At 49.1% G+C, this 23,698-nt stretch overlaps 2 protein-coding genes across 7 annotated transcripts in view; one reads left to right on the plus strand and one right to left on the minus strand.

Annotated features, from left to right (window-relative positions):
• Positions 1 to 6,075, minus strand: part of POMT2 (protein O-mannosyltransferase 2) — a 58,029-nt gene extending 51,954 nt beyond the window's left edge. For both annotated transcript variants that reach the window (XM_049899725.1, XM_049899722.1), the window contains exon 1: positions 5,528 to 6,075. In XM_049899725.1, the coding sequence (XP_049755682.1) occupies positions 5,528 to 5,985 (458 nt within the window). In that variant the 5' untranslated portion in view covers positions 5,986 to 6,075. The remainder of the gene's footprint in view (positions 1 to 5,527) is intronic.
• Positions 6,076 to 6,124: 49 nt separating this feature from the next.
• GSTZ1 (glutathione S-transferase zeta 1) lies at positions 6,125 to 22,094 on the plus strand. 5 transcript variants are annotated; one of them, XM_049899734.1, is made up of 11 exons: positions 6,125 to 6,260; positions 8,933 to 8,995; positions 9,272 to 9,323; positions 11,414 to 11,481; positions 11,986 to 12,066; positions 12,425 to 12,550; positions 13,678 to 13,756; positions 14,295 to 14,347; positions 15,157 to 15,206; positions 16,372 to 16,518; positions 21,343 to 22,094. In XM_049899734.1, the coding sequence occupies exons 1-10, from the start codon at positions 6,246 to 6,248 to the stop codon at positions 16,496 to 16,498; spliced, it is 714 nt and encodes a 237-aa protein (XP_049755691.1). In that variant the 5' UTR covers positions 6,125 to 6,245; the 3' UTR covers positions 16,499 to 16,518; positions 21,343 to 22,094. The 5 variants fall into 5 exon arrangements, with proteins under 5 accessions (XP_049755691.1, XP_049755692.1, XP_049755690.1 ...); XM_049899735.1 differs by lacking the exon at positions 21,343 to 22,094 and adding an exon at positions 17,178 to 18,314; XM_049899733.1 differs by lacking the exon at positions 21,343 to 22,094 and having other exon boundaries at positions 16,372 to 18,314.
• The last annotated feature ends 1,604 nt before the right edge of the window (positions 22,095 to 23,698 follow it).

Raw genomic sequence — 23,698 nt, forward strand, 5'->3', positions numbered from 1 at the left:
ATAACATCAAAGCAGTATGACAAAATAGATTTACAGAAAGAAGAGAGAGGTCCAGCCCTAGCTCCACCACTTACTAACTGCATGACCTGGAAAAATTATTCATTCTCCCTGGACTTCTTTTCTCATCCACACAATGAAGACAATAATGGTATCTGCTATGCCCCCTCCCTCATCTGAGTTAGGGCTCAACTCTGTACACTGTAAAGTACCACACATGCTGGACATTATTTAAACTGGTCTAATAATTGTATTTCATTTTGAAATTTGCTTGGAAACATACTGACAAAGGGGCATGAGATTTTTACTTCAAAAGTTTCCCAGGTAGCAGCACTGCTCACAACAGCAAAAGGATGGAAACAACACAGGTGCCCAACGACAGACGAACAGATAAACAAATTAGGGTATATACACACAATGAAATACTACGTAATGAAAAAGAGCAATGATGAATCCAAGAAACATCTCACAACATGGATCAATCTGAAAGGCACTATGCTGAGTGAAATCAGTCAGTCGTAAAAGGACAAATATTGTATTAGACCACTATTATAAGAACTCAAGAAAAGGTTTAAACAGAAGAAAACATTCTTTGATGGTTACAAGGGTTGGGAGGGAAGGAGAGGGGAATATACACCAAATAGATTGAAAAAAAAATTGCCATCGAGGTGATTCCAACTCATAACGACTATATAGGACAGAGTAGAACTGCTCCATATGGCTTCCAAGGAGTGCCTGGTGGATTTGAACTGCTGACCTTTTGATCAGCAGCCACAGCTCTTAACCGCTACGCCACCAGGGCTCACTGACTAGATACCAGACAAGAATTACCTTAGGTGAAGAGAAGGACAACCCACATTACAGGGAAGTCTGCACAACTGGATGAAACCAAAAGCTAAGAAGTTTCCTGAACACAACCAAATACTTTGAGGGACAAAGTAGCAGGGGTGGGGGTCTGGGGACCATGGTTTTGGGGGACATCTAGGTCAACTGGCATAAAAAATTATTAAGAAAATGCTCTGCATCCCACTTTGGTGAGTGGTGTCTGGGGTCTTAAAAGCTTGCAAGGGGCCATCTAAGAGGCATCAATTGATCCTAACCCACTGGAGCAAAGCAGAATGAAGAATACCAATCTTGCTGAGCCATGAGAAAGAAAATTAAGCCCTTTGTCTCTGACCCAGGAATCTCACATCTTCTGCCAGCATCCATAAAACAGTAACAGACTAACTTATTAGCTTACAAGTAGGGTAAAATAAAATTCCAAATCCCGACAGTTTTGAGATGCTGAGAGACACAGCTTTTTGTAAGAGAAAAAAATAAGGATCCTTATGGGCAGGGTTAGGGTATATGAGAAGAGTCCCTGGAATCCAGTAGCGAATGCTCTTGCCCAAGTGGTGGGTAACGGGATTGGTAAGAGAACCCCACTGCACTACCTATAAATGAGGCCTAGTGGAGAGAGGTAAGATTGAAGAAAGTCATCTGTATGCTGCCTTGGTTACTGCTCGCTCTCTTCTGGTGGAAGGAGGAGGAGATATAATCGTGACAACGTGGCAGCAAGCCTGGCAGCCCTAGCCAAAAGGCAATATTGCTGCTGAACCAAGGAGTCTCCAAAGCTTACATACATGGTGTCAGCAATAAGGACCTTGCTATTCAACATAGAACTTTGGGTAAAATGAAAACACTGAAAGATTGTCTGGGTAAGTTGCATACAGCTGCCCACATGGCTCAAGTCCAAAGGGTTTTGCTTTCAACGTGAAAGATTAGATAGGAACCTTAGGAGGCAGTGAGTTTATGTTAATGGGGGAGGAACAACTCAGAAAAGGAGGGTGAGAATGGTTGCACAACTTGAAGAATGTAATCGATGTTAGTGAATTGAACATGTAGAAACTGTTGAATTGGCGTATGTTTTGCTGTGTATATTCTCAACAACAACAAAACTAAAAAAAAAAAAGTGCTTTACTTTCTGGTGTACAGCCACTCCTTCTGTGCTCCATGACCCCTTCCCCTCTACCACAACCCCAGCTGCTTTAGAGAGTAAGATGATTAAAGGTGGGACCAAGGTCTCCCTGTCCCCAGAGGAGTCATACACACCCATCCTAGTATGCTGGGAACTCTGGAGAGAAGCACTCAAACTCTTATTGCTCCTCTGGATACAGGTGCCCACATCTCTGTCCCACCAGTCCTGACGGAGTAGAATTTGCCAGGCACGGAGGTGACCTAAGGTGCTGAAGACAGCAGGGCGAGCCACAGCAGTGTGTGCAGGGGTGGAAAGATAAGGGCCCCTGAGCCCATGGCACTCATGAGACACCAGGGAATATACTGGGAAGTGGTGCCAAGCCTAGCAAGGAGCTGAAGGAGAAAAAGAGCCTCTCCTGAGGCATACCTCCTAGACTCCATGGTTCAAGTCCCTGTCAGGGGAGGGGGGAAGGGAAAGCACCCAAATTCAACTGACAGGGTTGAGCCAAATTCCCAGTAGGGAAGGGAAGCTAAAGTGATCTTACAGGTAGCGCCCTAGGGGCCACTTCAATGACTTATTGTTGTGGCTTCTACCAGTGAATGTAGAATTGGTGCTGATCCCATAAATGTCAGAGAGAATTATCCCATTCAGGCACTGCTGCATGTAGAGTGGTAACTCCTGCCCCTCCTGGGTGGTCCAGAAAAACAATGTAAAAATCCCAGGAAGAGAAAGGGAAATCACAGGCTTTAAAGACTTAAAGGCTGCTGGGGTAGTGAGAGGCCACCCCTCAGGGTAACATTGTTATCTGCTTGACACAGGAACCAAGTACACCATTTTTAAAAAGGCAGCTATTACCCTACTGGAGCTCTGGCGGTATAGTGGTTAAAGAGTTCAGCTGCTAACCTAAAGGTCAGCACAGTTCCAAGCCACCAGCTGCTCCTTGGAAACGCTATGGGGCAGTTCTACTCTGTTCTGTAGGGTTGCTATGAGTCGGAAACAACTCAACTGCAACGACTTTGAATTTTTTTTTTATTACCCTACTAAGGAGCCCTGGTGGCAAAGTGGTTAAAGTGCTTGGCTGCTAACTGAAAGATTGGTTTGAACCCACCAGCTGCTCCATGGGAGAAAGATATGGCAGTCTTTGTCCATAAAAATCACAGCCTTGGAAACCCTATGGTGCAGTTCTTTCTACTCTGTCCTATAGGGTAGTTATGGGTTAGAATCGACTCAATGGCAATGGGTTTATTACCCTATTAAGGAGACCTGGTGGCACAGTGGTTAAGTGCTCAGCTCCTAACCCAAAGGTCAGCAGTTCGAATCCACCAGCCACTCCACAGGAGAAAGGCTGGCAGTCTGCTTCTTTAAAGATTACAGCCTTGGAAACCCTATGGGGCAGTTCTACACTGTCCCACAGGGTTGCTGTGAGTCAGAATCAACTCGATGGCAATGGTAAAATCCTACTACTAAGCTTTTGTTGAAATTGAGCGCCTGATCCGTGAAGGCCTTAGGACATGCTGAACTGATAATATTCCCACTTTGGAGTTGGTCAAATTAGACTCTATGGCTAACAAGGGAAGGGTTCAATAAGCCTCTCAGGGTTATGTTTGTCAAATGGAAATGTTATATTCAAGAGTAACTATCCGGGCCCCAGAAGTAGCTTGGTTTTACATGAAAAAGTGGCAGCTCCTCCTTTGGGGGAAATTATCTTCCACTGGCTCAACAGGGCCCTCAATTGACAGAGGTTCCTCTACATACCTGTGCCTGGGTCAGTGATGGTTTTTGTTGTTAGCTGCCTTCGAGTACAACCTCTAACTCACGGCAACCCTATGCAAACAGAACAAAACAATCCCCAGTCCTGCACCATCCCAGTTGTCAGTTGTGGATCAGACCGTTGTGATTCACAGGGTTTTCATTGACTGATTTTTGGAAGTAGATCACCAGGCTTTTCTGTCTGGAAGCTCCACTGAAACCTGTTCAGCATCACAGCAACACACAAGCATCCACCGACAGATGGGTGGTGGCTATGCATGAGGTATGTTGGCCAGGAATTGAACCCAGGTCAACAGCATGGAAGGTGAGAATTCTACCACTGAACCACACTGAAGCTGATGGTGTCCACTGGGCAGCATCTGATATTCTCAAGCACTGAAATGGCTCCTGAAAACTCAACTCAAAAAGATCTCCGACTCTACTTCTGCCTCTTCACCTCCCCCTGGTCCACACACCTTAGTAAAGCAGGTTGGTCACCAACTGCAGTCATTCCCAGAAAGGGTTCATCTCCTCTTGGCTACCAACTGGGTAACGATCAGGACTAAAGGGGTGGAGGTTAGATAAACATATTTTGAAATTTTGAGATTCTTCCTTGATCACTCCTGGGTGAGAAACCCCAGATCAGCCTGGGCAGGGGGAGGAGGCTGTCTATGAGATTCCAACTTAATTCTAGATTGTCTTGTTGGACTGACATGGCCTTAGAGCATAAAAAAGATGATAACTTAGTTGAGGACACTGCTTGTAGGCCCCCCTACAGTGGTCTATATGGGCCAAGGTGGGAGACATAATATGGGCCAAGGTGGGAGACATAATGGGTCTCTTCAGCTTTCTAAAAATGCCCTTCTCCCTCTCATACCTGATTCCTCCAGGCAAAAAGATCTGGGTATTAACAGGGAATGACTGGAGAAAAGGTGAAGTTATAGGTACTAGGGTGGACACACTGATTACGTGGCAGTAAAGGAGAGCAGCAAACCCAGGACCTGGGGAGGGAACACCTTAGACCTCTTGAGGTGCGATGAGAAAGAAAACAATCAGTGCTCTCTTTGGCTCCTAGGCCCAGCACCACACCCTGACCAAAAGAATTACATGGTCCACCTAAGTCAAGTGGCAGCTGTAGCTGGTAATGTGACCTGCTGCTCAGTTTGTCATCGTGCTACGAAAACAGAAAAACTCACGTAGACATGGCTGGTCTTGAACTATCTGATGTGCCAGAGGTAACCAAAAGCCACTCCCAAACATGGACTGCCCCCCACTTAGTGAGTACACAAACACATAGACCGGCATAACCATGTTTCAATCTGACCGATACGAATCTTCACCGGCAACCACAGACCTGCCTTCCGGAACCCTTGTCACCATCCCTGGACACTCAAACTAGCTCTGCTCTCGAAATTGAAGGCGCTCAGTTAGGAATTTCCTCCGCAGCTGATGCCTGAACATCCTGAGGATTAAGAATTTAGGCTTGGGAAATTCTGTACTAAGAACTTCCAAATCTTGCAAAGTTCAAAGCAGCTTTTTTAAAAACCACAATTTAAGTGCCAAATGAGACACTCTAGCATAACCTGGAAGACATGACGACTGACTGCTTCCCCCAGGTCCTAAGAATGCCACTGCTACCCCCAAGAGCAAAACGAGTCCTCGTGAAAGGCAACCACCAGAAACCTCAGTTTCCCCTCCACCGCAGCTCCCGCCCCAATCCTGTCACCCCGTCCCGCCCCCTCCGTGTCTCAGGCCAATCAGCGGGCGGCGTCCCTCCCACCCCCCCGGTTGCCATGGTTCCCGCCGGTCCCTCCCGTCATTCACCAGATGTGCGGTGGCTCGTCCAGACGGTGGAAGCGGGTGGCGAAGGACAGCAGCGTCACCACGGCCAGCAGGGCCCACCCGCCGGCTGCCTCGAAGCGCCGCGAGCCCTGAACAAGCCGTTTGGGGCTTCGCGCTGCATCCTCAGCGGCCACGTCCGGGCCCACGGCCCTAGCAGCCTGGGGTCCACAGCGACCCCGCCGGGCGCGCCTCTCGGATCCTGCCAGGCTTCCGCCCATTACGGGCGGCATCCTTCCCCTCCTCAGAATAACCCTCCGGCCCGGTGGGAAGCTTGGTCTTGTCAGCTGCGCCGCCAAGAAGTCACAAAAGGGCAGCGCGGGGTGGCCCGGGAAATGTAGTTCTCTCCGCCGGCAGCGGAGCGCCGAGCCCCGGGATCTGGGCTGGGCGGGAAGCGTGGTCGCCGCCCCGGCCGGGAGGAGGCGGCTGGTGTCGCACAGCATGACGGGACCGGTAGGACCAGGGAAGACAGGGCAGGAGAGAAGACCGGCTCAAGGAACTGCACTTCCCAACAGCGCCAGGAATGGGGGCGTGGCGAGAGGGCGGAGCGAACTAGAAGAGCGAGTTAAAATCATCCTAGTCCAAACCCTCGCTTTACCAAGCGGAGAGCTAGGGCTCTTCACCGGGCCTTACTCGGCGACGAGTCGGCGACTTCCAGGCGCGAAGTTTCCAGCCCTGGAAGAGGATTCTCTAGAAGTGTGAGATGCAAGCTGGGAAGGTCTGTGCCACGCACCTACGGAGGGGGCGCTAGTTCAGGCACTGGGAGAACTTCTCGGGGGCTGGGCCAAAGGTGACCCACTGCGCCCTAGAACTCCGACAACGACTCCCAGCATGCAGTGCGCCTCGCCGGTCACGCTCTGCGTTTGCGCGCTGCCTGCTGGGTGCTGCGGCTCCAAGAGGATCTAACCGAGGGGGCGGGCTCGGCTGGAACGTGCGAGGCGGCTTCGTGTCATTGTACCCTGTGTTTCCCCCCGCCTTTACCAGGGCATCCAGATGTTGACCCTCGCCTCTCTTCCGCACAGCCCTGTGTGCTCCTCTCCCAGCCGGTCAGTCCGACAGGTCCTAAGAATTAAAGGATGGCCTTCTAGGGATGCTTGCATTTTAAAAGAGCACCAGGGGCGAGGGAAGGCAGTGGCACATCACAATCGTTTGGACAGCTTCTGGGTTGTAACATGCTTGTGCCGTCCCGGGGCCCTCCCTAGAGCTACCTAGAGAAAAGGGCTCGGGAATCTACATGTTAAACAAGCGCCCCGATGATTCTTATTTGCGCCAAAATTTGAGGACCGCTTTTGTAGCTGGAAGGATGGGCTGTAGCATCACTTTAATACTGTATACAGGGTCGCTATGGGTCGGAATCGACGGCAACTAATTTGGTTTGGTTTTTTAATACTGTATAGCCCTCCCATTTCCAGGTGGGATTTTAGCGGTCTTTCTCAAAAACCATGTGTAAGAGATCAGTTTAAAAATAAAATCTGGAAGAGTAATCAGAATCCGGAATTGGATGGGGAACAAAATTCTTCTAGGAGTGACGATAAGATGGATATTTTACTTGAGCTTAAAAAATTTAGCTCTACAAATGCAGAAAAGGAACACATGATGGTTTGTATAGTTGCCACTGGTAAGAGAAAAAGCAGAAATTAAACATCTAAGAGATTTCATGTTTCCTGCTTAAAAGCCAGCAAGAGACATAATGGGGACATTTACCGTGACTCTGTGGTCACCTTCATTATAGGTCAAAGGTGTAACATGAAGCAAATTGGAAAGGCATTTTTCCAGGGAGCTAAGCTAATGTTTGCTTCTCTCCAGTGGTCTATTTCTCACCAACAGTCTCTGCCTCTTGGCCCTACTTGGCCCCTCCAACCTGGCCAGGTAGGGAAGGGGCTGCATCTCTAGCTAAGGAGCATCCAGTTTTGGTCACCCAACTCCTCTTCTAAGGACACTTAACTACCTGTCAACTGTCCTGCATGCCAGGACCATCTTCACTTTCCCCACAAAAGGTACCTTCAAAAGAGCCTAGATTCCCAGGCTCAGGAGTCATCTTGGAGGGCCTGGGTTTGAACTTGTACCCTTGCCTGCCTAGAACCCTGAGTTGGAGTTGGTGTGCAGGGATGATGAAAGCAGGTTCAGAAAGCAGCTTGGTGTGCCTGGTGTCAGAGGGGAGAGGGAACTCCAGTGAAATGTCTGTGGTCAGGGGTGGTAGACAGAGGTGATCTGAGAAACTCTATTGAGTTCTTTCTTCTTCCATTCATATGGACGTTTGTATGTCTGCCTGAAGACTCAAGAGTGCTAATCACTGGTGAAGGAGCCCTGGTGGTACAACAGTTAAGCGCTCTGCTGCTAACCAAAAGGTTGGCGGTTTGAACCTACCCGGTGGCTCCAAGGAAGAAAGACCTAGCAATTTGCTTCTGTAGGGATTACAGCTAAGAAAACCCTATGGGGCCATCCTACTCTGTCACATGGGGCTGCTTATGAGTCAGAATTGACTCTACTGCACCCAACAACAACAATCACTGGGGACTCTGTCCTGGGTCCTGCTTTGAAATGCTGGTGTAAAAAAAACGGCACCAACTGTAAAAATAGCTTGGTGGCAGCACCAGACCTCATCTGACTTCACCAGGGCAAGAAGGAGTCATTATCAGCATCAGCCCAAGGCTGACTCCCGCGAGGTGGAGGCCAGCCATACCCCCACCCTCCAACCTTTTTACCGATTCTGACACCAGTTCTCCCTCTCATGGTACTCTCTACTTCTCTGCTGGGTTCTATAATTCTTTACAGTGGTCTCACAGAACTCACAGACAATATGATTATGGATTTTATTAGAGAAGTAACAGGTTACAATTCAGGATCAGGGTGACTCAGGATATAGTTCTTAGGTCAGGACAGCTTCTTCTCAGCTGTGCCGGCAGACAGGCCTCTCCCTGGCTCTCGGGCCCTCAGGCCTCTTGGGCTGGCCCAGCCTCTGCTCTGCTCAGGCAAATGTTACAAAGTTCTTTAGCTCTGCCACTAATTGCCTGGGGGCTCCTCACTATGCCCGTAAACCTCAGCCTGAAGGCACTCAGCTCTCTTGTCCTGTGGGTCAGCACACCACCATAGTCACCTTGCTCTGTGGGCTGGGAAGTGGCTCCTGCACCAGGACAGAGCCCAGGTATGCCAGCTTCCAGCCCTGCAGCACACAAACTACTCCCTGAAAACTAGGCCACCCTGTCTGCATGGGACATCGAACCTAGCTCCATCAGGAAGTTGGATGCTATTTGCATGTGCAACTTGCCAGAGGTTGGAAAGAGATGCCCTTTCTGACCACAGTCAAAGTTCCCCAGGCACCTATCTAGGCCAGTTTCTCCACTGACTCATGGGATCCACCCCCTCAGAGTTCCTCCCCCTGCCCTGCAGTTCTGTGAGAGATTTCCTGGGAGCTTGAAAGTCACTGGTGGCACAATGGCTGAGTCCAGCAAGGTAAGGAAGGCACTCCTAGGCTGGCTGCATCTTTGGGGGGCCTCTCCAACTTCAGGTACACGTGCCAGCAAAGTTTGGAGTCACGGGACGCCATATGACTGCTGGGGCTGCTGACCCAGAGTTGCTCAGGCACAGCTCTGAGGAAGGAGGCCTGGCAGAATGGGAGAAAACAGTGCAGGCTTGGAGTACCTTGGTGGGGTGCCCCTTCTCCAGGGGGCTTCTGGGGCCAGGAACCCACTGAGTATGGATTAATGCACGCCCTTGTTGTCTCCTCAGCCTATCCTGTACTCCTATTTCCAAAGCTCCTGCTCATGGAGAGTTCGAACTGGTAAGAGCTGTGCCTCCATCAGGCTGAGCACCTGGTTTGGGTGGGGTGGGGTGGGGGGAGGGAGCCTTGGGTGCAGAGCTGGCCAGTGACAAAAGGGGTGCTTTGTCAGGGAGGCTTTCCCCCAGCAACCAGCATCCTCAGTTTCCTACCCTGTCCCTGAATGGCACCTCCACCCAAAAGTCCAACAAGAGGAGTGGGGGTAGGAGGGAACAAGTTATTTTTTCCCTGAGGACTGATACCTCTCCCCATACTGCTCTCCAAAGGCCCTTAGCAACCATGTTTAAAGTAGGCTTACAAAATCCAAAGGCCCCTGGTAACTGGCAGAGGAACAGGTGGCCTCTGTTAGTTCTTATCTGGTCTGACAAGTTAAACAAAACTGGTCTGTCTCAACCCCAGTAAATCAGAAACTAGAGCCGTCTGGTTTATTCTGAGTTTATTCCCCTCCCTCAGCTTAACAGAGCCCTTGGCAAAGGTCATTATCACAGCAGCTCACAATGAGGGAGCACTCTGTGCTGAGAGCTTCTGTGTGCATGATTCCATTTCAACCTCAGCAGTCCGGGGAGGGAGGTACAGATGAGGAAACTGAGGTACAGGGGGGTTAAGTCACTTGCCCAAGGTCATGCAGTAAGAGGCAGAGCTGGAATTTGAACGCAGGTAGTATGGCCCCAGAGTCTGTGTTCTTACATTATGCTGCCTGTCACATGAGGAAACTGAGGCACAGAGGTTGTCTAAGTTACTTGCCCAAGGCCATAAGTTAGCAAATGAATTTGATGAAATTTGAACCCAGGCAGCCTGGCTCCAGAGCCTGGCCCTAATAATAGCTAAGGTATCTTCCGTGACCCCTCTTCCCACCCTTTAGTCATCTGGTATTTGCTGAAGTCAGCCAGACAAGGCACTGAGGTGCAGAGATAACCCTTCTCCAAGGAGATCCCCCATCCCCCCTGACTGGGCCAGAAGCTGAGCAGTGCTAGCACTGACTGTAGGGCCTGTATGCACTGGCCTGTTCCCTCTTCCCCAACCCCTTCCACCTCCAGAGTGGAGCTGCTGAGCGCTGAGCAGGAGCCTGGCACTTCTCAGGCTCTCTTCAGACTAGGTTTCCTCTTGTCCTCCTCCCCTCACTTCTTTGCACTTGGCTTTGGGATTGGCTATCACCTTTTAGGAGCCCTGTGGAGCAGGGGTTAAGAGCTTGGCTGCTATCCAAAAAGTTGGCAGTTCAAATCGACCAGCCGCTCTTTGGAAACCCTGTGGGGCAGTTCTACTCTGTCCTATAGGGTCACTATGAGTTGGAATCAACTCCACGGCAGTGGCTTGTTGGGGATCACCTTTTAACACACAAACGTGCGTGCATGCACACAGTCTTCTCCACTGGGGTTGACCCAAACATGTTTACTGACCTCCCCTTCCCAAAGAAAATTTCCAGAGGGAATGGAGAAGAAATCCAGGCATTGGGAGTCCCAGCAAATGCTCTGAGACCACCAAAGAGCACTGATGTCCTGCTTGGAATCTATGGTCAGCAGCCCTGAGAACAGAGTTTACCAGAGAGAATTGAAAGGGATACTTTGCTAAACAGAAAAAGTGTCCTCTGGTTGTGCGTGCTGTGTGGTCACTTGAGCAAGATCAGCACCTTCCTTTGGGGAGCTGTCCCTTAGACACCTTCACGGTGGAGCACTGGCATGTCTCTTACAAATGAGCCCTGCTCACCACTGTGACTGTTTAAGCTCCAGGGTGGGGGGTGGAGAGGGGAGGGATGAACAGGACATACCCCTGCTGTTTGACCATAGTTGCCAGGTTGATGGGTCCAGGCACACATCTTTGTAGCACCATGCAAGGGACATGAGGGCCCTGTTGAGGCTGCAGAGAGTAAGGGCGCTAAGAGTTCAGGGAGAGAGAGGCAGAGCATCATGGACCTGATAGGGGAGTGGATAGTGCCAGGAAAGCTGGCGAGAAGGGGATAGAGCCAACCTGGGCCGTGAGCACCCAGCAGCATGCAGAAACCTCCCTCTGGAGCCTAACGTGCCCTGGGAAGGGCTCTTCCCTTGGGACGGCAGCCAGAGGCTGTCCCCTGACTATGCCGTCTGTGTCTCCCCTAGCTCTAGCCTTGAAAGGCATTGACTATGAGACGGTGCCTGTCAATCTTGTGAAGGATGGGGGGCAGCAGGTAAGGAGGCCACCCTAGGGCCAAGATGTGGGAAAGGTGCCTCGGGGAGGTACCAGGCAGGGTGTGCAGACTTCTGCCCCCAAGGTGAACCTGTGCACTCTGGTCTGCACAGCTGGGGGAAGCTCTCGCGCTCCCTTTGAGACATGGCGGAGAGCTGTGCAGCCAGAGGAGCCTTGGTAAGAGCCCAGGTTCCAGGCCCCACACCACAGCCCAGCCTCTCCAATGCCTGACTCCAGTAGGGGTGGGTGGCCGACTGGGTAGGAGCTTGGTGACCGCACTATGAGACACAGGGAAAAGCACACAGTGGGCTGTTGGAATGAAGCCTGTAGCTCAGCAGCCACTGGGGGCTGGGGTACACGTACCCCTCAGGGCTGCTGGGCCTAGGAGCCAGGGCCTTCCCCTGGGCAAGGAGGTGTGACAGACCTGGGGTCCTCCAGCTTGACTGGTTCCCCTCTAGCCAACTCAGGCCAGACCACTCAGCTCACCAGGGCCTTGTCTCCACAGTTCTCTGAAGAATTCCAGGCACTGAATCCCATGAAGCAAGTGCCAGCCCTGAAGATTGATGGACTCACCATTAGCCAGTCAGTGAGTGTGGGTTTGGAGAAGGCTCCTCATGAAAGCAGCACCCTGAACCAGACAGCCTTGTATCTCTACCTTGCCTGTGTGCGGCCAAGGTGCTTAGCACACAGTAAGGGCTGGATAAATATTTGTCTGAGGGAGGAAAGGAGAAAGGAAGAGAGAGAAGTTGCTCTGGGAATTGAGGGGAAACTCAAGCATCCGGGGGTCCAAGTTCTGTAGAACCAGAGCCCTCCCCACTGGAGAGCCTCTTGGCTTTATGGGGCTCAAGCTGAGGAGGGAGAGGAGGAGGAAGTTTGCTGGCCCTGTCCCCTCCTGTCTAGGGGTCTGGGGCTCTCTCCCTGCCTCACTGCTTCTCTCTGGACAGCTGGCCATCATTGAGTACCTGGAGGAGACTCGGCCCACTCCGCGACTCCTGCCTCAGAACCCAAAGCAGAGGGCCACCGTGCGCATGATTTCGGACCTCATTGCTAGCGGCATCCAGCCCCTGCAGGTATGGCATTTGCAGCTCTGCACCCTTGCACACTCACACTACCACCCTCTCACACTGACATCGCCTTACACACTGACCTTCAAACATTCCCGCACTGACTGTGGGGAGCCCACGGTAGGTATCCGGCTTGGGGGTGGGAGTGGCAGGAGGACAGAGAGAGGTTCATGGGGACTTGGACCTAGACCAAGCGGCAGAGAGAAGGAAGGAGCCCAGAAGTCATCCAGTCCAGTGGGTCCCAGACTGTGTTCCAGACGAGGATAGGATTCCAAGGACTCGCTAGAGGTACTCAGGGTGGGGAAAGGGCCAGGGTGACAAGGGAAAGGCTGAGCAGGCTGAGGCCCAGGCCTCCACCTTACCCAGAGCAACCTCCTTTCTGGCTGTTTCATATCATATATTGAGATTCTCTAAGGTTTTGTTTGGAAAAAGTTTTCACTAGTAAAACTGGAAAAGGAAGTATTAAAATAATTCATGTGTGTTAACCCCTGATTTGTGACTGAGGAAATAGCCCCAGAGAGGTGGAATCACTCATCTAATTAGTGGCAGAGCACGGACCAGAGTCTGGGACCCCCAACTGTGTACTTGTGTGTTTCCCCCACAGCCCCCCACCATGTCATGTTGTCTTTTCAACAAAGGAGGCTGGAGCAAACAGACGGCCCTGTTTTACAGATGAAGGAACTGTAGCCCAAAGTGAAATGGCTCCAGTGGTACAAAGCCCCTGGAAGCCAGTCCTCTGTGCCACCCTATCCTGCCCACCCTGCATCACACTCCCTCCTCTGAAAGGCCCACCTAAGGGAGAAGCATTGGGTACAAGGGAGCTAGGCCTCAGATTATAGCCACACCTGCCCTAGCCATGGCAGCTCTCCATGCCCCCTGCCTTGCACATCTCCCTCACATCACACGGCTTTCAGACTACAGGGGCCATTGGCGGCCTGAGAAGGTGGCTGCTGGGACTGTTAACTCTCTCCAACCTCAGGGTCCTGGTGGGAGCAAGTGAGCTTATGGAGTCCAGGGGTATAGGTGCACAGCCATAGGCAGGCAGGAACCAAGCTTCCCTTGGGGGCTCAGCTGAGGTGACAGGCCCAGCCTGGCTCCCCAAGCCAATCACACATTTTCCTTGGACTGCACAGAATCTGTCTGTCCTGAAGCAAGTGGGTCAGGAGAGCGGGCTGGCCTGGGCCCAGAAGGTCATCAATACTGGCTTTAATGGTGAGTCCTTACTCCTTACTCCTGCCAGCTGAGGTGGTCACTCAGAGAAACGGCTCCACACACGCAGGGGCCTGGTCATTTGAAATATCCTCCCAGGCTACTTTGGTCCTGACAGTGGCTTGGGTGATGGCAGGGCTGTGAAGGCAGTGGGTTGGGTGGGCATTCATTCCTGGCCTCAAACTCTGGCACTTTTGGGAGCCTTTGTGCCTAAGACCCACAGCTCTTTAGACAGTCCAGCCTCTGCTTTACTGCCCACTGCCCAGGAAATAAAGGCCAGCAAAAGGCAAACCCCATCAGCATGAGAGCTGCTGCTGGCCACTGTGAGGGAAAGGAATGGTGACCGCTTGAGGAGCTGAGGGAAACATCATCGTGTCCCTCTCAACTCTTCCCAGACTTGGCTGCCATGTCCCCTCAGCACACATGCCCTCAGTGGCCCAGCCTGTCACTCAGATAGCTGCCCATTCAATAGCTATGGAAGTCAAGGCTGATGTCCCCTTTCTGTGCCCAGACTAAGATTATTCATGTGGTCTCCCCACAGCTCTGGAGAAGATCCTGCAGAGCACAGCGGGGAAGTACTGTGTGGGAGATGAGGTAAGCCCCCCTGTGACCAGCCCACCAAGACCTCCCTCGTGCTGACCTCAGGCTTCGGCTCTCCCATTTAGATTCAGCCATCTCCCTCTACCCCAGAGGCAGGCCCAGCTCAGAGGGCTTCCTGAGGAGGCATCTGTAGTGGGTGGGGGTGAGGGCCAGGGACCTACAGTCCTCCTCCTTGTGCCATTTGGCATCCCAAGGGCAAGCAGATGTTAGCTCATAGGCATCTCCTTAGCACATTCCTGCTAAGCAATCTGAAGAGAAAGTGAGTTTCTCATTCCTGGAGGTATTCAAGCTGGAAGACCTCATCTCTGAGATGATGAGGTGATCCAGGCATCCAATTAGTGACTAGATTGTATGATGTCTGCATTCCCACCCAAATCTGAGATCTAGGATTCAGGTGCCTTTGATCCTACAGGTTAAGGCCTTGGACCTATGGTAATTTGAGTTCCAGGGTCCCCCACCCCTAGCCTGAGACATCTCCTCACTGCTGGGAGCCCTCCCTAAGTGCCTGTTGATGGCATTTTTAACAAGCCCAGTAATATCCACCAACTCAAGACTCAAGTCTTCTCTGGCCACCCATAGAGCTCGTTGTCAGGGCAACTAGAGCATGGCCTGGGGAGAAGCTTCAGCTATGGAGGGCAGACCCAGGCAGGTCTGGGAGACAGGTCAAGGGGCAGGGATGGGGTGGAAGAGTCAGAGTCTGATGGGGATGTCAAGAGTTACCCTCTCAAGTTGCCAGAAGACTCCCCCATGCCATTAGCGGGGTCTGGGGGTGCACACACTGACACAGACCTGCCCTCTTTCAGGTTTCCATGGCTGATCTGTGTCTGGTGCCTCAGGTGGCAAATGCTGAAAGGTAAGTAAAAGATAACTTGAATACCTCCAACAATGAGGAACTCACTTTCTCTTCAGCAGCTTAGCAGAAATGTGCTGCGGAGCTCCCCATGAGCTAACCTCTGCTTGCCCTTGGGATGCCAAATGGCACAGAGAGGAGGCTTCCCTCCCTCCTCCTGCTGTCTTCTCCCTGGCAAAACACCCAGCCTCCTCCCACAGTCAGGCCCCCACCTCAGTCAATGAGGGAGCATTTCCTGCAGAGACTCACCTGGACTGGCCAAGGAGCTCACTCTGGCCTGGAAGAATCAGGGATGGAAGAAATGAGTGAATTGCCACAACCACCGCAGCCCAGGTGATCATGTACTGCCCCTGTTCCTAAGGTGGCTCACCTGGTGGACATCTCTGTAAGAAGCCACCCCAAGAGCACCTGCCTTCTGCCCCTAGACAGGGTATGTCGGTGTGTCTGTGCCTGGCAGTAAACTCCACCTCTTCTTTCCCTCCGTCGGCCCTTCCATAGGGCATGAGTGAGTACTTCTCTATGGACGGCACCGCACTAGGCACCACTGGGGATATGGGAATATAGGACACGTTCCTTGTCCCTGAAGAAGCCCGTGATGTGGGTGGAGAGACAGTCTGTATATGTAACTGCCTAGCACTGTGCCTTCCATGTAATACTCTTGCAGTCGAGTTGATTCCGACTTATAGTGACCCTAGGTCCTCAACAACTAGCCATTGCTTAGAACAGCAGTAGTCCTGGGTTGGTGCAAATGGTTACCATGCTCGGCTGCTAAAAGGCTGGCAGTTCTAAGTCTATCCAGAGGTGCCTCAGAGGAAAGGCCTGGCAACCTGCTTCCAAAAACAATTATTGAAAACCCTGTGGAGCACAATTCTACTCTGACACACATGGGGTCAACATGATTGGAGGATACTCAGCTGCAACTGGTTTGGTCTTTTGTTTTTGGAACAGTAGGTGACAGAAATGCCAAGCAATACTGCACAAGGCCTGACCATTTCCAGAGGGCTATCTGTGAATAAGGCTCCCCCTGCCAAAGTCACCTTCCTAGTCCTCCTCTGGCCTGCCCTGCGGACCTCACCCAGCCCTGCCTTTGTGCTTCTCTTGATGCTCATAGAGCAGCCTTCCTGCGCCCCTGCAGACCATGGCTTATGTGGGTGTTTCTCTGCCACAGGTACAAGGTGGAGGTCACTCTTTACCCTACCATCAGCCGCATCAACAAGACTCTGCTGGCCTTGGAGGCCTTCCAAGTGACTCATCCCTGCCGGCAGCCAGATACGCCCCCTGAGATGAGGGCCTAGCTCCCAAAACTGCCCCACTGGTATGAGAATGCGAGGAGGGGGCAGGGGGCTAGGAGCAGAAGCTGGGTGGGCTGAACAGGTCTGGAAACCTAACTGAGACAGGAGACTTGAACTCTAGCCATGGATCTACCATCCCTCTGAACCTCTTTCTCCCTTAGTCCCCTCTTCTGTCAAATGGGTAGAGTAGGGGTGCTGGGAGGCCAGGAATGGGGCCCAGGAGCAATAACTGCTATCTCTGTCATGGGGTAGTCATGAAGATGAAATGAGGATGTAGATTAAAACGCCTGGCAATTTTAAAACATGCAGAGCCGTCCCCTATTATAGTGACCTGACTCCAAAGAATGCCTGCACTGAAATTTGGTCATTTGAACTGAAGCCTGGGACTCCCAGTTGTTCAGCTAGGGCTGAGCTGGGTTCTAGAATATGAACACTCTCCACCCTAGCAGGATTCCCCGCCGTGTATGGATCAGGAGAGGAAGCCAGCCAGCCACTTGCCTACTCTGTGGCAGGCCTGGTCCCTAAGGACAAGTAAGAGAAATAGGCCCAAGCCTTATTTGCTTGAGACAATCACACAAGGTCCAAGTGGAGAAGAGATTTAAGAATCAGGAAAGAAAGCATTTTGAGATCAGCTGAGTTCCCAGGGCTAGGAAAGATCCCATTGTTAAGTGTTCCATTCCAGCTCTGAGAGGGAAGGTGGCCCTCCCAACCCAGTCCCTCATCTGCAAGAGAGCATCCTCTGGAGCAGCCCCGGGATTAGGTACTTGGCAGAAGATCTTATCATGAATGGCTCTGGAAACTAGAGGCAGGCTCCTCCATAAGCTACTGACCAGCCAGCTCAGGAGACCACCCAAGCAGCAGTTTCCCATGGCTACCCTGGAGGGGGCACATTCTCCTCCCCAGCAGTGTTCAACCAGAACCAGCATCACCTCTTGGCAGAGATGTTGCAGGACGATTGGGGTAGCGGCTGGGTGAAACAAGATGGCCTTTTACATCCCATCTTTGAGATTTCATTTTCCCGCCATGGCTGAAGTTAAACCGGAACTAAGGTATATGAGTCTTGTTCAAGTGGAAGCCATCTTTCTCAGCCATGAGTCCCTGTGACCCAGCTGTAATCCTAGGGCACCTCTTCTCTCTTCTCATCCTTTGTGGCCTCTTTCTTTCTTAGTTGACCTGAGTTCCAGGCTCTAAAATGACCAAAGCGGGGCACTGTTTTTCTCCAGGTGGGTTTGTCCTGGCAAAGCCAGAGAGAAGCAGAGGAAGGGTAGGTGGACACAACAGTGATGAGAAAGTCTCAGCAGTTCCTCCTGTTATGTCCTGCTGCCATCTTGACCCTTTTCCTCAAATTATTCCAGATCTGTCTTGTTAGATAAATGTATGAGTTTCTTAGTGTTGCTGTAACAGAAATTCCTTGGCGATCTTCATGTAGCATGTGTCCTCCCCCATTGTCTATGCTTCCTTCTCTGCCTAATCTGCTCTTTCTGTATCTCAAAGATGATTGGCTTAAATCACACCCTGCACTGATATGGCCTCATTAACATAACAAAGAAAACCCTATTCCCAAATGGGATTATAGCCACAAGTATGGGGGAGGGGGGACACAATTCAATGCATAACAGATAAGGCTCACCTGGGCTTTCTCCAAGAAACCTTTACTTGAGAATAAACTCAACCCAGGGATTAGGAATCATTATCTCCTACTCAAAACTGAAGGTGATTATAAGTCCTGTGGTTTAAAGGACAAATATTGTATGATCTCACCTACATGAAATAACAAGAATGGGCAGATGCGTTGAGAGTAAAGTTTATTAGTGATTACCGGGGCGGGCGGGAGGGCAAAAGGGGGAGTCATTGCTTAGGAAGCAGTGAGTTTCTGTTTATGGTGTTGGGATATTTGGCAACAGATACTGGTATTGGTTGCACAACATGATTAATGTAATATTACTAAATTGCACACCTGAAAAATGTTGAATTGGCAAATAAGTTAGATATATATTTACAACAATAATTTTTTTAAAAAACCTCCTGTGGTTTTTAAAGATAGAATAAATGTAGGGGGAATGAGGGTGGCCCCACACTTCAGCTTGTGCCCCTACAACTCCCATAGCAGGGTTCCTCCCTGGCTCTGAAGAGATGGTGGGATCAGAGAAGCAAGAAGGCAAGCCTCAGGGTCACAGGTTGACCAGGTAAGGGGCTGCTGCCACTTTCCCAGGAGTCAGGAGGCAGCTGGCTCTGCCTCTCACCAACAGGCTCCTATGTGAGCCCAACTGACCTGAACTGATTTCCAGCACAGCTAAGGTTGCCAGGGAAGCAGGGTCTCTCCACCTTCTTCCTCCTCCGGTTTTATCTCTAAGCAACAGAGAAGCCCAAGAGACTTCTGGGAAGTGAGAGAACTAGATAGAATCCACATCTAGGACAAGGTACAGAGACAGATCCCTCCCACTGCCCTGCATTATTTTACAGTGAACTAATAATTCTGACTCAACAGCAGTGGTTTAAGTATAATAAGGGGATGAACTGAGATTTTTCCTACAACAACCTGATGGCTATGCCAGCTAGTAATGGATTTACCACTTCCTCCATTTAATTCATCAACAAGCTGTGAGTCCTCCTGAGTGACTCCTACCAAGCTGGAAGCTGGGATGTGTGGAAGAATGACAGGGAATATGACAGACATGGCCCCTGTTCTTACTGAGTTTCTGTCCCTCCACGTACTCCTAAAAAGGACACCAGTTTGATTGACAGGCTCTAACTCTACCACTGAACATTGTGTATCATTGCCTATCTTTTTGTCTCTCTGTTCCAGGATAAGTTCTAAGAGTTAACATATTTCAACTCAAGTCTCCTCCTATACGGTATCAGGATATTAACCTGTTTAACCTGTGCCTCCAACAGCCATCCTAAAACTGGTGGCAAAAACTTAATGAATTTTAAGGAAATCTAAACCAGGTAACCCCCACACATTTGTCAGTTTGTTGTACTGTGGGGGCTTGTGAGGATGTTGTAGGACCGGGCATTGTTTTGTTTTGTTGTGCATAGGGTCGCTAGGAGTTGGAAGCAACTCGACAGCACCTAACAACAACAAACCAGATAAAGAAGTGAAGCAGTCTCAATTATCAAACATTATTAAAAAAACACCCCTCATCTAATGCATAAAACTCATCCTACATATTTTTCCCAAGCGGTCCCCATAGTTCAACAGGAGTATTCTGATATGTGTCAAATGTAATGCGAATAGCCAGCCCTGGGTGAGTGAGGAAGGTAGGTTTTTCCTTTGGGCTGAACATAGAAGCACCAGAGATGCCTGGAGTCTAGGACCCGAGAGGCCTTCCTTTCTCATCTCATTTTCTCTAATCCTAGGCAGACCTACAAAAACAAATATGTCTAAGTCAATGAAACTTGCTCTGGGCTCATTTAAGGTGACTCACCTGGAAAATGCTGGTTCTCACGAGCACTACCCCCTCCCCCCCATCACCTGTGTCCCCCAGAGGAAGTACTAAACTTTTCCGGTTCCCAGCTATTCCCCGCTACACTGGCCTTCAGAGGACAACAGTCTGTCTCCTTATCTAATGTTTTTGTGAAAGATTTTTGTTGTTGTTGTAAAAATATATAACACCATATTTGTCAATTCAACATTTTTTACATGAACAATTAGTGACATTGATTACATTAGTCATGTTGTGAAACCATCATCATATCTGTTGCCAAATTTTCCATCACCATGAACAGATACTCAGTGAGATTTCTGTATTGTAAAACTAGAGCCTAAGATGTGGAGAGTTCCACACAGTCTGTAGCAACACAAGCTGGTCTCAAGCTGGACCCTTCCCTTGCCTCCTCCTTCATCCAGAACCAAGGAGAGCCTCTGCTCTCAAGAGCCTGCAAGAACTTTTCTGGTATCTCCTGTGGGATTTGGAGACTGGAGCTGTGAGGACGTCAGAAAAGCTGGGAGAATGGAATTGGGAAGGCTTCAGAGAAGGCAGGACCAGGAAGCCAACAGGGGATGGGAAAGGCACATGTGTGTAGGGGGGATAAGCAGAGGTTCTGGTCTTACTGAATGACCACAGCTCACAAGAGAGGAGGGACCAGTCCCTCTGGTTTCTGGGTCTGCAGTATTGAGAGTTAGAGTGAGGCCATCCTATTACCCAGCCCTAGGGCCTCCATGGAATCCAGTTTGGCAACGAGGTCAGCTGCTCTGCTCTTCAGGGATGTGGAGACCTGAGATTTTTGAGGATTTCAGCCCCTCCCCACAGTGAACCTTCCTCTAGGAACCTAGGGCTGGCTACGTGGGATAGAAAAAGAGCCCTCTTCTCTATTCTCAAAACTTGGCTTTGCTCTAGTGAGTAAGAGGATGTAACATTTCTAAACTATCTTCCGTGTGCGAAAGCAGGGTTCCCTTCTCTAGAGCTTCACCTTTGACTCACCTCTGTGATCCCAGTACCTACTGATGTGACTAGTCTTTGTCCATAAATGTGTGTTATCTTTAAACATGTCCTTCTTCCTCTTCCCTCCCTGAATGTCCTTATCCTCCCATTCTCATATAATCCCTTTTTGTGGGCTCTGAAATATGAAGGAGCAAGTGTCTCCACAAGTACACAGACTTTTCTCTAGAGGTCAGACCAAATGGCTCCAAGGCTTACAATAAGTAAACTTCTATAAAGGGCTTTGAAAACTATCTTCTCTGTGACTCAAGTCCACAAATAAATTCTTATATTCAGGGGTCAGATGTATAGTATCTCTCCTAATACAAGACAATCAACTTCTTAGGTGAGGTTTTCCAGTAGGGGCTTCTCTCTCAAAAGGGTGAGTAAGTGGTAAAGTCAAGTCCTTCTTTATTTCCCTATCAGTAGTCAGATCTGTGAAGAATAACCAGTGGACACCTAATCCTGATATGATGGAGGCCACAAAAGAGGGGGTCTTCCTGGAGTGGGACTGGCTGCAATGGATGAAGAAGATGTAGAAGGTCTTCCAACTCCATGGAAGTAATCAGTTCTAGAAAATAATTTAGAAAGACAAAAGCAGGAGGGAGGTGCTGCCAGGAAATACCTGAGAACAAAGCAAAAAATACAGAATTTTGTCCCAAAGTAATTTTACATACCCATTAAGAAAAGTAAAAAAACTATTGGACAAGCAGATGGATATGCATATTCATAAAATAAGCACTTGATTTAAACATTTAATTGGTTCCTCCTAACTTTTAAACATAACTTAATTAGCTCTGGATTCCAAGATCACAAGCAGGCATCACTCCACTTTGGGAGAATACTCTGAACTAAGATTGCTGCTGAGTTTAAGCCAGAACTACATGGGTTAAAAACTATCAAGACTGTTCATTCCTGAGGTTCACACTTCATCCAAAGATTAGACAGACCCATAAAACAAAATGAGACTAAAGGGGAACACCAGCCCAGACCCAAGGACTAGAAGGCAGGAGGGGACAGGAAAGCTGGTAATAGGGAACCCAAAGTTGAGAAGGGAGAGTGCTGACATGTTGTGGGGTTGTTAACCAATGTCATAAAACAATATGTGTGCCAACTGTTTAATTAGAAGCTAGTTCTGTAAACCTTCATCTAAAGTAGAATTAAAGAAAAAACTATCAAGACTGAATGTCAAGAGTTGCAATTTTTGAGCTGCCTTATGTTGTCCTAACTGAGCTATGTCATTGTCAATATCACTGATATAAGTGCTTCTAAAAGTTAAAAAAATAATATTAAACATGTTAGGAGTTATCGATGATATGTTACATTCAGCATACCCAAACATAAATCATGAAAGATCCCTACCTACATGTAACCTGCCTAGGCTTTTTATTGTCGGTTTTGGTGGAGATTGGTGGGCAGGTTACATTAATTTAGCTTACAATTATTTTAGATCCCTTCCTCCTTTCTACTTCAGTCTCTAAAGTAGGTTGCAGAGGAAAGCAGAGAATGATCTACCAGGGTCATCTTAGAACCACAAATATCACTGAAAAAAACTTTTAAAGGGTACCTCTCCATGTTCCAGAAATGTGGCTTCCCCTCCTTCTACACATTCATCAAGGATGTGCAGAGGCAGAATGTTTTAAAAGATGTCAAAGGCATAGTGTCATTTTTCTAAATGAAACAGGCTGAATTAATACCACCCAGACTATTGTTATGATTACCCTGGTGTCCAAAATACTGGTTCCAAATTTGAACAGAGAAATTCATTGAAAACAAGCACCTTTGGGGACCAAATCCTAACATCAAATTCAATATTCTGTTTGTTAATCATCACCACAAATCCAGTTTTTCTGCCTTTGGGCCAACCCCAGTTCTTTGGGTGTTTGAATTCAAACGCAGGTGAAAAAGCTATCATTGAGCTCATTCTCAATTTTCCCATAAAAATAATTCATATGGATTCAGAGAATGCCTTTCCTCTTAAGATGCAGAGGAGGGATGAAAGATGAAGAATTTAAAATGTAAATCAGGTTCATTAAGATATAACCTAGATGTTTCAGGTGCATAGTGAAAAGAGTTTATTTATGACAGATTTCAAAAATTGGAAGAGAAGACAAAGAATGCACAAAAGATCACAAAACTGTTACATAATATAAAAAACACAGGGCCTGAGCTATTTAAAGAACCATAGCTCAGGATCATCAGTGTATTACAGCCACACATTCAGTGCCACACGGTGGTAAAATACGGTATTTTAAAAGAAAAACCACTCAGCAGGACATAGGAATTTGGTATAGAGCTCTTAACTTAGAAACCATAGGAAGTGTTGACAGCACAGGATGGGGGACATGTAAAGCAAGTTGACTTTAATAAATTATTAGTTGGAATACTTTCAATTTTTAAAGAAAAAATAAGACTGACATCGTTTCCCTCCCAGACCCTTTGTAACATCAGCGTCGGTGCATGATGTTAACAACAAGGAAAGAATGTCTTCATGGTTGCCAGTTGCTTAAATATTTACCAAGAAAACTTGACCATATTTCAGTGAACTGATATGTCGGAGTGCATGGCACCAAAGCAAGCCCTTGAGAAATATAAGCTAAATGGCACAAAGTAATCAAGGAACTCCCCAAGCATCTCCCTCTATCCCAATTATCCTTACCCCAAGTCTGGCTTTCACTTGGATTCCAAAGAAGCTTTCTTTTGGGAATTTCAAAACACTTCCCATTATTCAGAGAAAATGGCAACTCCAGACTTTACTTGCTCTTTAACACGGCTAAATGAC

The sequence above is a fragment of the Elephas maximus genome, chromosome 10 (genome assembly GCF_024166365.1).
Source record: "Elephas maximus indicus isolate mEleMax1 chromosome 10, mEleMax1 primary haplotype, whole genome shotgun sequence".
NCBI lineage: Eukaryota > Metazoa > Chordata > Mammalia > Proboscidea > Elephantidae > Elephas > Elephas maximus.

Coding starts and splice junctions, on each gene's coding strand:
- GSTZ1 (XM_049899734.1), top strand. Junction 8,996..9,271: donor CAATGGCTGAGTCCAGCAAG/GTAAGGAAGGCA, acceptor TTGTCTCCTCAG/CCTATCCTGTACTCCTATTT. Junction 9,324..11,413: donor CTCATGGAGAGTTCGAACTG/GTAAGAGCTGTG, acceptor TGTCTCCCCTAG/CTCTAGCCTTGAAAGGCATT.